The following is a 13,028-nucleotide window of genomic DNA, read 5'->3' on the forward strand; positions in this document are numbered from 1 at the left end:
GCACATAGAACACAGGTGAGCCCCAGCCCCCATTCATTGCCTATGTATGCAGCATGAAATAATTTTTACTTAAATAGCCAACTGCTGATGTGCCCCCCATCTGCAACCCTTCAAACTCTGTCTCTCAAGCCTCAAAGCAATATGACCAGAGAATAGGGCCTGGAGATTCCAACATCAAGATTAACATAAGAAAGAGACCAGATTGTAGAGAGACCTGAAGCCATACTTATCTTGGCTTCATCTAAGTAACAGAGTACTCTGGGCATGATGGCTAATCTTGATTATCAACTGCTACGTTTAGACTCAACTAAAACCCAAGCAGCTGGGCACACCTAAGAGGGATTTTCTCAAGTGGATCATTTGAAGTGGAAAGACCCACCCTAAATCTGAGCCATACCTTCTGGTGGCAGCCTATATAAAAGGACATAAAAGAAGGAAGATTTTGCTTTTGGCCTGCTTGCACTCATATTCAAGAATAATCTCATCTACTCTGTTGCTGAGGCATTTCCTCACTGGTATTAGAAGCTGTTGCTTCAGGTTCCAACACAGACTGGAGATTCTCTAGAAATGCCCTGGGACTCCAACACCAAATTGGGAGTGCTGAGACATCCAGCTCATGGTCTGAATAACTGTAGATTCCTGGCCTTTCTGTCAAGCAAAAGTAGCCATTGTTGGACTACACAGACCACAGCCTATAAGCCACTTTAATCACACACACACACATACACACACCACCACCACCACACCACACCCCACCCAATACTCTTAGACATTCAAGTAGTCAAAAAAAAAAATTGCCACTACCTCTTTACCTTTTCCTGGTAAGCCAGTATGTTCAAAATGGTTAAATCAAACAAAAACAACAAAAGGGGGGACTTGGCTCCTCCCATTTTTCATCTTCAGTCTTGTGCATCTATATGACATTAAACTACATGCATATACGACACTTCTTTTTTTCTTGAAGATACTTTAAAAGATGACTTCTTAGCAACTGGTTGAAAACAGCATGGTGGAAACACTCAGTCATCACAGCTGATTCTAGATCCAAGAGTCTGTGTTCATCCGTGATTAGTGAGTAAAGAAAGAGCCAAAGACTTTTAAAACGCAATGTTTATTTTTATATTGCAATTGATGAGTCCTTGACAAGCATTCTTCCAAGGCTGACTTGAAAGGACTCCACATAAATGGTTACACCAGTATCGCTGGTAGATACCTTTCAGAAACTGCAGTAATTGAGTTCATTATGAGAGAAGGTGCGTGTGGGTTGGCTGAGGAAGAAAAGACCAACATATCACATATAAATTCACAAAGGGCTGAAGTTATACACTGGAAACAATGAAGTGATTCTGATGGTAAAGTATCAACGGTGATGATCCAAGTGGACAATTCAAATAAAACTGTCTCATGATATGATTAGTTTTAAAAAAGGAAAGCAAGGTTGAGGATGTCATTCCCAAAAGCTGAGACCATGATTCAATCATACCCGCACACCAAGAACATATCTGACCAAGGAGGTCCTTCTCCTTGTTCATCATCTCACTTTCTCACTTTCTTCAGAGCACTTAATGCTCTGAACGCTTCCTATGTATTGGCTTACACAAATAAAACCTATCACCCTCCCAGAATGAAAACCCAAGAAAGCCGGGGTCTGCAGTCTCATTCACAGCTGAGGGCATCCTGAATGTTGCCCAGTGCCTCCTGTGTGAAGAGTTTTCAGTAAACATTGAAATGATGGAGAGTCAATGAATGAGCACCTAGTAGGGCCAGTGCCGAGGGCCGTGGGAGTATACAGCAGGTGACAACTAGTGTTTGACAAGTCGACCCACCAGGCGTATAACTCCCTAATGGGGAGCCCCACCTGGCAAAGCTGTGGGGTCACTGGCTGTGGAAACCAGTTGTTTTCTAACCTTCTCGGGTGCCACTGCTATGCCTCCCTAATAAGAACAGCTGTGGGGTGCTTTCCACAGCCCTTTGGTGGTGTGTTTTACATCTCTGGGCACACTTACAGTTGTGGATGGTCAGGTCATGATTTCTGTTTAAGCTGTATAATGTTGAAATATAGAAACAATACTAGGATATTTTACATTACTCAGACTGACATAGGATTCTCAGTCACAAAGACAGCCTTTTATACATTTTGCAAAGACCTTAGAACAAATTCAATACAGACTAAACTGCCCCTGCAGAATACGCACAAAGACTAATTCCCAGGTGTTGTTTATTGCTAAGTCAAGGCCAGGCTGTTTACATCAAGACATAATCCTTGCAGTAGCTCCCTTTCTGCATGTACCCTGACTGCTCAAGGTTCAGCGATTGTTTAATGTCTGGGACCCCTCACCAATTTAGAGCTATGTGCTTGGGTCAATGTGACATTATTAGCCTAAGAGAAACTATGTGACTTATCTGTGTTGTGAGAATGGGTAGGGCCCTGAAAATGTAACTTATAATTGTCCAGAGTTTGTCTGAAAGCTGCAGCGGCGAGTGGCGATGTGGAGAGAGATGGCTGTGTAGAGCTATGGGACAGTTGCTGCAGAGAGTGTGTGTGTGTGTGTGTGTGTGTGTGTGTGTGTGTGTGTGTGTGTGTGTGTTAAGAGAAAGAAGTATGAAGAAGAAGCATGAGAGAAGTGTGAAAAAGTGAGTGTGTGAAAGAGTGAATGAATAAAGAGTGAGGGAATAACATAGAAGTATGTGTGTGTAAGTATGAGAGAGCTGTGTGAAGGAGCTGCTGCTATGTAGAGGAGCTGTGCCTAGGAACTGTATAAAGGGCTGTCTGGGGAGAGAGCTGTGTAAATGAGATGTTCAGCTGTGGCTGTGTGGAGATTTGTAACTGTGTGGAGACAAGGAAGATGAAGCTGTGTAGAAAAGAGATGCAGAAGAGAAATGTATGAAAAGAGAGATGAGTAGTCATGTGAAATATGTATGTATGTATAGACATGTGGCTGTGTGCGGTATTGTGGAGATATGTAGCAGTGTGGAGACAGAAAGGGTCAGAGATCATTTCTTAAGATGAAGTAAAAGAGAATGTTATCATCAGAAGGCATGTGTGTTTCCTTATTTCACCAGTCATGGATAGATTAATACTTGTTCTTAATTACCCTCAGATAAAAAAGTTTCCTACCCCTCGATACTCTGAGGCATTCCTTTTTTTACCCTGAGAGGACCGTGGCAGCTGGTCTCTCATGGTCTGCGTTAGGCTAGAAAGTAAGGTACATTATAAAATTTTTCTCAGAAATTTACAATCATTTTCTGATCACTGGAAGAAAATTTATAACAACTCTTGCAAGTGATTAAGAGCTTAGGGTGACCCTTGGTACCAGAACCTTGTTATTTACTGACTAGATTCATGGTAGAGTTGTAGCCCTCAGTAGCTACAGAGAAAACATGGTCGACCGTGCAGGTATTGTTGAGCCTGGTACGCTGGGAACTGTGAGCCAGATGATGGAGTGGTGTTCTATATTTGTGTAGTAACCGGTTCATAGATTTCCCTCAAGAGGACAGTTTGCTGTTACTTTGAAGCCAGGTTACTTCTAGCTTCACTTTATTTGAAATGCTTCAATGGCTCCAGGCTGACTACAGAGGAATCTAAAATCTAAATAACTGACAGCTTATGTATGGAGAGACAGGATCCAGTTTCTCATGTGTGAACCAGGCTCCAGCAAACAGACTCTACTCTGAAGAAGGCAAGCAGGTATTTCTCCCCTCATCACTTAGCCTTCTTCAGCTGAGAAGCCCTCCCCTCCTGACACACACTTGGTTTAAATGCCACAAAGCCTTCCCAAGCACCCTTACCTCCAGCCCCAAGTCCCCTTCAGTGCAGCCCTGTGCTTTCTCACAAGTCCTTCTCCCAGGAGGACTTGGTCTAGAGCTGCTCCTGAAACTGAGTTTCACACCCTCTTACCATGGTTTACCCCTTATGATAAAGCTTCTTACAGGCCCCCTAAACTCCCACTCCCATTTCCCAAGAGTGTAAAAAAATATCCCCCCAGCTATTTACTATGCTTCCAACTCCACTCAAGTCTCGGTTCAGAGGGCATCTCCAATGAGAGGTTATCTTTGATCACCCTGATGGAAGAAACTCCTCCCCTTCTCATTTTCCTAAAAAGAACTGTTCTTCTCAATAGAAGAAATATAAGCCTTAGGGGACGTTTTCTTTGTAGCAGTGATGTAATATAATGTTGTATATTTATTATGTATTATATAATGTATCTGGTTTTTTTTTTTTCCTTCTAGAATGTAAGGTTTGTGAGCATGGGACTTCTTTTTGTGTATTGCTGTATTGGTGAAGATGATGGATGAATGTCTCTGTGTCTCGTTACACACTTTGCCTTGCAATTTTGCTGTTTTCTCTGCTGGACAGCAGGGATGTATACCGGTCATCTTAGTTTCCAACTCCTTCCTAGTTCTTTAAAGTAACCTGGAGTGACTTTGTGATACTCCTCATATGACTGAGTGACATCGATTGTAGTTACTCGCTAACAGTTCCCAAGAACGGAATTCTGAATCCATCCACATATTGCAAAAGCCGAAAAATACAACTGTATTTCCACTGACGCTTATCAGAAATTCTTAAGACTATATATACTTTAAAACTCAGGATCGCCGGACCGCAGTGGTTCAGGCCTTTAGTCCCAGCATTCGGGAGGCAGAGCCAGGCAGATCTCTATGAGTTCCAGGCCAGCCTGGTCTACAGAGCGAGATCCAGGACAGACACCAAAACTACACAGAGAAACCCTGTCTCAAAAAACAAAAAAACAAAACAAACAAACAAAAAAACCCAAAACCTCAGGATCATTCTCACTTAACCTCCCTTAAAAAATGCCCTGAAATCATACACATCAACAGTTCTGCTACAGAGTATCTGAGAAGTCCTGTTATCGTGATAAATAATGCTTAAGTCAGCTCAGGCTGCCAAGCAGACAGTGATGGCAAACTTTAAGAGCATGGGGTTTTGGAATCATGGCCATGTTCTGTCACGGAGTTCATCATAACTGAGAAAGTTGGGAATGACTTATTTAATGCACTGATGTAAAACATCTTTAAAAAAATGGGTGACACATTTTAATGTGTGCATTAAAATATGGATGTAAGACTATTTGCTGTATTTTATAGATGAGCAAACATGGGCTTAAAGAGGATTTTGGCCACTTGCTTTCACAGTTAGTAACTGGCTAAGCTGTATCTAAACCAAAGCTATCTCACTGTACCAAGCCACACTCTGGACCATCTCGTCAATCTGAGGGCACAGGGCACAGAATTTCTTCTTCTTTTTTTTTTTTTTTTTTTTCTTATTCTTGCCAGGTTTCTTTGTGACGGCGAATCTAAGGAGAGTTCTGTAATTCAAGAAAATGTGAAAAATCCTCAGGAAAAACCCAAGTTCCTCCTTGTAAAAACATGCTAGCTCTATCTCTACGTAGCCAATGCTTGGTTGGTCATTTAATAGAAAATTTATTTATCCATCTATACCAATGGTGGGAGGGGTTATGCAGACAGTCCTGGAACTCTATGCAGACCAGGCTGGCCTTGAATTCACACTGATCCTCTTGCCTTAGCCTCCTGTGTGCTGGGATTACAAATGTGCACCACCACACCCAGCTCCAACGTTCTGGATGTTTATAATGAGAGATCAAGAGATTTCAGATAACTAATAAAATACATAGGCACAGTTACTTCCCTGGATTCCTTTGCAGAACCATGACCTTCAGGTCTCAGGTCTGCTATCCCCTGAAACATCTAAGAAGGGAGGAGAGACCATCAAAAGGCACTAGGAGAGATAATATGGAGATAAAGTCTCTTTCAAGAACATTGTAGTTGACTATTGTAAAGCTAAGCAGAAGTTGACAAAATGTATATGTGATAAGAGATATTTGAAACTGGTTCAGAATCACCAAATATCACAGTGGTACTTTGGCATTAAGTAGTCAATAATATAAGAGCAATAAAGCTAAATTTAAAAAATCCCTACGCAGGCCTACAGCTCCAGCTGAAGACTTGGTCTGGACCTTACCACGCTTGTGGGAAAGCCTCCTATTATGATCCATGCAGCAGAAAGAAGACAACAGCAGCAACAACAACAACAACATACAGTCACTTTACATATAAAGCAGATAAATATAAAGACGAGGTATAAGAAATGAAAATAACATATACACTAAAAACATCCCAACAGAAACGGGCTTTATTTAAACCAGACAAGTGAATTCTTCCATTAGCATCAACTTCTTCAAGACTCAAGGATATGGAAATGAAAGGTGGTGCTCCGTAAGGTAGAGAGGTGAAGATTGACCAAAGAGTAACTGTCTTGCCTTTCAAAAAGCCCTTGTGAGGGTTCCCTCAATCCAAAAGACTGTTAGATCTTGGGTTACAGTGTGCATACAACATCCTCATTTGAAAGTGACCCATCTAGCTTAATGAAACCTTTCAGAAGGAAATGTCTGTATATGTGAGTATCATAAATTATATTTAAGTTTAGAAATGAAATAAAGTACAAATCTCAGTTTAAATACTAACACAGAAATTAAAAAAAAACTTTAACATTATTACTCATGATGTCTTGTTACATGGTTCCTAGGTACAAACATGTACAAAACAGATCATTATTTCTGACACCTCAACTCATGACTTCCCCTAAATCTAGTGTGACCAGATTAGCTATAAGAGCCCCTCAAAACTTTACACAGGGATTTGCTGCCATTCATACAGCATACACAAATGAGGATAATTTATGACAGACTATTTTAACTCAGTGTAAAGTAAATCCAATGAAACATTATAACTATGAGGGGTAAGAAGACAAAGATAAAATTGCATATAATGTTCAGTGTTTGCCACTTTCATTAACCCTTTCCTATAAAGTCTTCTCACTGCGGTCACATTTTTAGAACTTCAGATTATGTGTTTAACTTTGTGTTGAGTTGGTCAGCACCTTGATTCACATGAGCAATCACAACAAGGAAAGCGAAAAGATAGATAAGAGTGAGATCACGGGGGACAAAAACAGGAGAAGGACTTTTTTTTTTTTTTTTGTCCTAAGACATGAAACAGAAAGGATAAGAGAAGAGAGTAAACAAACAAACAAAGTGTTCACAGTGCAACATGCCAGAATCGTAGTTTCATTTGAAACCAAGAGCAAATCATGAAACGTCATGAAAAAATATAAGTAAAGGTAAAATCTCCTAGAGTAATTACTAAATGAAGTTAAAATTACCACAATGATCAGTAAACCCCAGAAGAAAAGTGAACAGCGCTCTCATTTCAGGCCCCTCTTAAACATCGCACAACTTTTCAAAGTTAATGCATGAACTTGGTAGGTTTGGCCACGCTGCACAATTTCTTTTTTAAAAAATACAGTATACAGAAAAAAATTATTATATTCCCCATTTTGTATCATAAGCTGGAAACCTAAGAGCAAAAGATCTAGAATTTTAAGTTATTTACAAATACAGCAGGTTCATCCACCACAGTGGCTTGGCTTCTGTCTCAAGGAGATGTCACCTTCTCTGGCAGTGTCTGTCAGTTCTCTGTCCCCATAGGAGGCTGTTTCATCTACTGCGCATCAGTCATTTTGAACAGTTCCAACAGGGCCCCAACAGCTCCAAAATAACCCTACAAAACAACAGAGAACCTCTGTAGGATTGTTTCTTGAGTTTGAGCCAAAGAACTATTATTGTCACTAGTTCTCAGAAAGCTGCCCTGAACTTTACAGACGTATAATATTAAAAACAGAATTCATGGCTGGGGATATGGGCTGGAAGCAGGACCCGAGGTTAGCATAATAGAGGCTATGCAGTTGACTTCCTGCAATACAAAACAAACAAACGCTGAACTCTTTGCAAAAAGATTGAGTGATCAAATAACTATAATTTATCTGAATGCATATTTATCTATACTAATATAGGAAAGAACTTAGGGCTGTATCTGGCATATGGTATCACTGCCTTCCTGTAAAATAGAAGCTATTATTTCTATGAAAATGAAGATTTCTAAAACTCAGCTGTTTTAGGAACTAGTGTCTTAGTCATTGGACTACTAAATGCAACAAAATACCAAAGAGTGGGTGGCTTATAAACAACAGAACTTCATTTCCTGGCTTTCTGGAGGCGGGGCAGTCCACAATGACGGTGTTTGTCAAAGCCATGCTCCTTGTGGAGTGCTGTGTCACCTTAACCTGCCTTTGCAAAGGGGGGCTCTTTTATAGCGATGCTATTCCTCTCCAGAGAGCTCAGCCCTCGGCTTCTCATAAAATCATTCTGGGGTTAGGGTTTTAGTGTATGAAGGGGTGGGGAGGATGCTAGGACATACAAACCCCAAGTCCCTAGCTAACTAGTCTCTAAAGGGCTGGAGACACAGCTCCTCGTTTGCCTGGCTCAGCAGTTACCTCAGAGGTGGCGAGGATATGTCGGGATCTTTACTGCAGCTGCTGAGGCCTTATCACATGCTAGAAATTATTCTGAATTCTTTACATGTGTTAAATCATTCCATCATCAATCACGGGGACATACTGACATCAATCCTCAACATACTGACTTCACACATGTTGGATAACTACACAGAAGTGTGGCTGCTGGGACATCTAATTCTACAAAGAACTTTTCATACTGTTCCCACAACAGTTTTAATAATAATTCACATTTCCAAATGACTTTTTGTTTTCATTTCAGTAACCACCTTCAAATCTCCACTGCTGATGAAGAAAGCTTCCACTGTATAAATGACTTCTTTTTGTGTGTGTGTGTGTGGAGAAGGTAACAAATATGAAGTTAGAAGGCAATTTTCTACTTGATTAATTTTGAAATACAGAGACCTACCTCATATGTTAGACAACCCAAAATACACATAGGACAATTAAGTCCCCCGTGAGCCTGACCTACCTCATGTTCCAAAAACAGTGCTTTCAGCTGTCCTTTAGACCAAAAGTCCATGGCATACGCTAGCAACTTCATTGAGACCATATTGATTCTGAGAAAGTTCCCAACAAATACAACTCTGTCAATATTCTGAAAAACAACAACAAACAAACAAACAAAAACAACAAGAAAACAATTAAACCAGGGCTTAAAACAGCATTTAGTAAAGACTCGTGTTATGTGTGTGGTTGTAGATGACCCCGCTCAGTCAATGTCTGTAAATGGAACTATTTCAGCATCTCCAAAACCCAAGTGAAACCGACAGAGCACTCCACAGAACAGAAGGGGCAGATTTTGGTCGGGCTACGCTGGCTTTTTTCTTAATGTGACAGCAAACTAGATTCAGTTGGGAAGAGGATCCTCAGCTGAGGTGTCTCCATCAGACTGGTCTGTAGGCAAGTCTGGGGGGCCATTTTCATGATTGATGTGGGACGGCCCAGCTCCCTGTGGGTGTGTCACATGGTGTCATGGATGGCTCGGCTAAGGCTGAGCAGGTCAGCGTCAGGAAGCAGCTTTCCTCTGTGGTCTCTGCTTCAGGCCCCGCCTCCAGGGTCTTGCTCTGCTTGCGCTGCTGCCTTGGCTTCCCTCAGTGATGGAGTTTGATTAAGAAATGAAGGCCCAGTAAATCCGTTCCACCCCAGACTGCCACCTCATGCTCTTTATCACAGCAACAGAAAGCAAACTAGAGCGTGGGCAAAGCAGACCAGAAAAGGAACGGGTCGTCAGGTTATTGTTTACAGTTATTATGCCAGGTTGCATTAAGCCTGATATATCTTCCGTTTACAAACATATATTATATATGTGTGTGTGTGTGTGTATTATATATAATATATACAATTGAAAATGGAGTTGAAGTTACAGTTAAATCTGTCCCTCAGCCCCCCCAAACTCCAAGCATAAAACACTCTTACAACCAACTTATAAGTGAAATGAATGTCTGTGGTGTGGTTTGTTCATCTACTAAGACTGGGATATAATGAAGAAACAATATCCATCTCTGCCTTCAAGAGTAGACTATCTTGTCTGAGCAACAGAAGGGTTAAAATACGGTAACATGGGTGTAGATTTTCATTCTGTGAAACACTTACGAACATTCCTCTCATTCCGTGCATGCAGACAGGCTTCGGCTCCCGCAGCTCTTCCCACTCTACCCTAAGGTATTTCTGAAGCTAAAGACTGAGCTCAGCCTGCAGATGCTGGACCAAGGCCAGTTGCCATGGTCACTCAGATCAAAGGCAAGAGAGCCTTGGATGGTTATTTTCTGCTCTGTCTACCACGAGTAATCAAGGTCTAGGAGTATCATCTTTGAAATGTCTCAAGTTTTAACAATAGATGTTCATGAAGACATTAGTCACTGAAAATATTCCGTGGGTGAAGGACTTAGGTACTTTCAGTATATTTCCATTAGAAATAAAGTCTGGAGCCACAAACTAACCAGACTACAGAACATGCAAGGTAAAGAAAGAGTTGTGGGGGGGGGGCGCTGAGGGACAGATTTAACTGTAACTTTAACTCCATTTTCAATTATATATATTATATAATATATATGTACATACATATAAAGAGGAATTTAACTAAACTTAGGGGGCGCAAAGTAGAACTCTTGTATCACCCTACTAGGAAGACAGATGGAGTAGAGTCAGCATTAAATTCTGACAAGCATTTCCTATTTCAAAGAAAGGCCAGGTGGGTCAAAATTACAAATGTTTGACAAAGAAGGAAAATGAGAGGTGACTAAGGAAAACAGAAGTGAGCTCTTCTCAAGAGTGACGTAAGGCTGGAGAGGCAGCTCAGCAGCTAAGGGCACATGCTGCTCTTGCAAAGGACCAGAGTTTGGTTCCCAGCAGACACACGAGGCAGTTCATAACCGCCTATAACTACAGCTCCAGGGTATCCAATGCTTCTGACCTCTGCAACCACCTGCACTCATGTTCACATAGCTACAAAGACAGATAGATACGCACATAATTGAGAGCAATAAAAACTAATGTCGGGCTGGAGAGATGGCTCAGAGGTTAAGAGCACTGACTGCTCTTCCAGAGGTCCTGAGTTCAATTCCCAGCAACCACATGGTGGCTCATAACCATCTGTAATGAGTTCTGGCGCCCTCCTCTGTATACATAATAAATAAATAAATCTTTTAAAAAAAAAGTAATGTCAAAGTAGAAGAGCTATGATACTCAAAATCTAGTAAAATTGATTTGTTTACTTGAAAAATTGTCTTCAGTACATATCAAAAGAAATGATTTGTTAATTAATAGAGTTCCTGCAAGCCAACAAGAAAGCAGGATCAACAATCCAATACTCAATAGGTGAATAGTATAGTAATAGACTGTTCACAGGTGCACAAAATGAGAATGACTGAACCAGCAAGAAGGCTCACTGGGTAAAGGTGCTTGCTGTTAAGCCTGATGACTTGAATTTAATGTCTCAAACCAGCAGAGCACAAGGAAAAAAACTGACTCCCAGGAGTTGTCCTCTGACAAGGACCATAGTATGTTTGCAGCCCTATACATACGTCCACACAGAAACACACACACACACAAATACATGTAATTTAAGAAACTTTAAAAAAGGGAAACACTAATAACGATTAAATATATGAAAATACATAATCACTTATATTAAGGTATAATTTCTTTTCTATTAGATTAAAAAAATATTTAAAAAAAAAAAGGTTAACAGCCCTCTTAGAAATTTATATATTATGCTTAGTGGAAAAACAAATTAGGACTATGTTTATGGAAGGAGTTTTTGTTTGTTTGTTTGTTTTTTGTTTTTGTTGTTGTTGTTTTTCGAGACGGGGTTTCTCTGTGTAGCTTTGGAGCCTGTCCTGGAACTCACTTTGAAGACCAGGCTGGCCTCAAACTCACAGAGCACCTGGCTCTGCCTCCTGAGTGATGGGATTAAAGGCATGTGCTACCACTGCCCAGCTATGGAAGGAGTTTTATGATGTCTGTCAAAATTATAATCAACGTACCCATTGATTCAGAAATTTATCTTTTTAATTTAATTAATTAATTCATTTTGTTTGAGACAAAGTTTTACTATGCAGACTTGGCTTGCCTGAAAGCAACTATGTAGACCAGGCTGGCCTCAGATTCACAGAGATCTGCCTGTTTCTGCCTCTTGAATTCTGGTACTAAAGGTGTGGGCTCCTATGCCCAGTTAAAAATTTATCTTACAGATAATACTGACATTTATACAAAATCGTATGTTGTACAAATGTGTGCATAATACATATGTATAAAACATACACATGTATATACTATAGGATTTTTGATAATGCAAAGGCTAAAAAAATACCCTAAGTATCAGAAAAATGCTCAAGTCTTTAATAGCATGTAGAGTACTAGACAGCTACTACAAATGCTGAAATAGAAATACAGCAATCTCAAGACACATTGTGTAAAACAGTGAGAGGCAATATTTTCAGAGGTGCATATCTGAAGCATGTGCAGGTTGAAAACGATGGTGGACCTAAACTTCTCATGTTTAAGCTAAAAAGAGGAGTAGAAGAAGGAGAAACAAGAAAAGAGATAGATGAGGCACGGGTGGCCAAGTCCTAGAAACCGCTCAGTATGAACTGATACATAGGAGTCCTTTATCCCCTATCCTTCACATATACCCAGAAACTTTTACAATAAAACCCCAAACCAGCAAAGCAGGATGCAGCATAGTATGTAGAGGGTAGACTGTATAGTTTATGATTATTTCCCAGCTGATTCTCCAGAAGATCTGGGTTCAGTTCCCAGGACCCACATGTCAGTTCACAATTGTCTGTAACTCCAGTCCCAGAGTATCTGATGCCCTCTTCTAGCCTTGGTGGGCACTACACACATGTAGTGCACAGAAATACATGCAGGCAAGACACTCATACATACACAAATACATTTTTAAAAAGAGACAATGTTCTGTAGAGCTTGCTATCTTTGAAAGCACATGTTTATGTCAATCCATATAAAACACAGAATAAGGACAAACCAAATCTAAAAACAAGGGACCTTCCCTAGTGAGATTGAAGGGGAGGTGAGTGTAGAAATGGACTTGCTTCCCTGACTGCCTGTCTTCTGTCTTTGGGACTCTGCACTATCTACTCAAAACTAAATAAAAGGTGCAATGCAT

The 13,028-nt window shown here is 40.5% G+C and overlaps 1 protein-coding gene across 3 annotated transcripts in view; it reads right to left on the bottom strand.

The window, feature by feature from the left end:
- Nucleotides 1–6,157: 6,157 nt before the first annotated feature.
- Pank1 (pantothenate kinase 1) overlaps nucleotides 6,158–13,028 on the bottom strand; it is a 66,120-nt gene continuing 59,249 nt past the window's right edge. For all 3 annotated transcript variants that reach the window (XM_042269863.2, XM_076562647.1, XM_006985665.4), the window contains exons 6-7: nucleotides 8,868–8,993; nucleotides 6,158–7,602 (exon numbers count right to left, since the gene is read on the bottom strand). In XM_042269863.2, the coding sequence (XP_042125797.1) occupies nucleotides 7,543–7,602; nucleotides 8,868–8,993 (186 nt within the window). In that variant the 3' untranslated portion in view covers nucleotides 6,158–7,542. The remainder of the gene's footprint in view (nucleotides 7,603–8,867; nucleotides 8,994–13,028) is intronic.

This window comes from Peromyscus maniculatus, chromosome 1 (genome assembly GCF_049852395.1).
Source record: "Peromyscus maniculatus bairdii isolate BWxNUB_F1_BW_parent chromosome 1, HU_Pman_BW_mat_3.1, whole genome shotgun sequence".
In the NCBI taxonomy this organism is placed as follows: domain Eukaryota; kingdom Metazoa; phylum Chordata; class Mammalia; order Rodentia; family Cricetidae; genus Peromyscus; species Peromyscus maniculatus.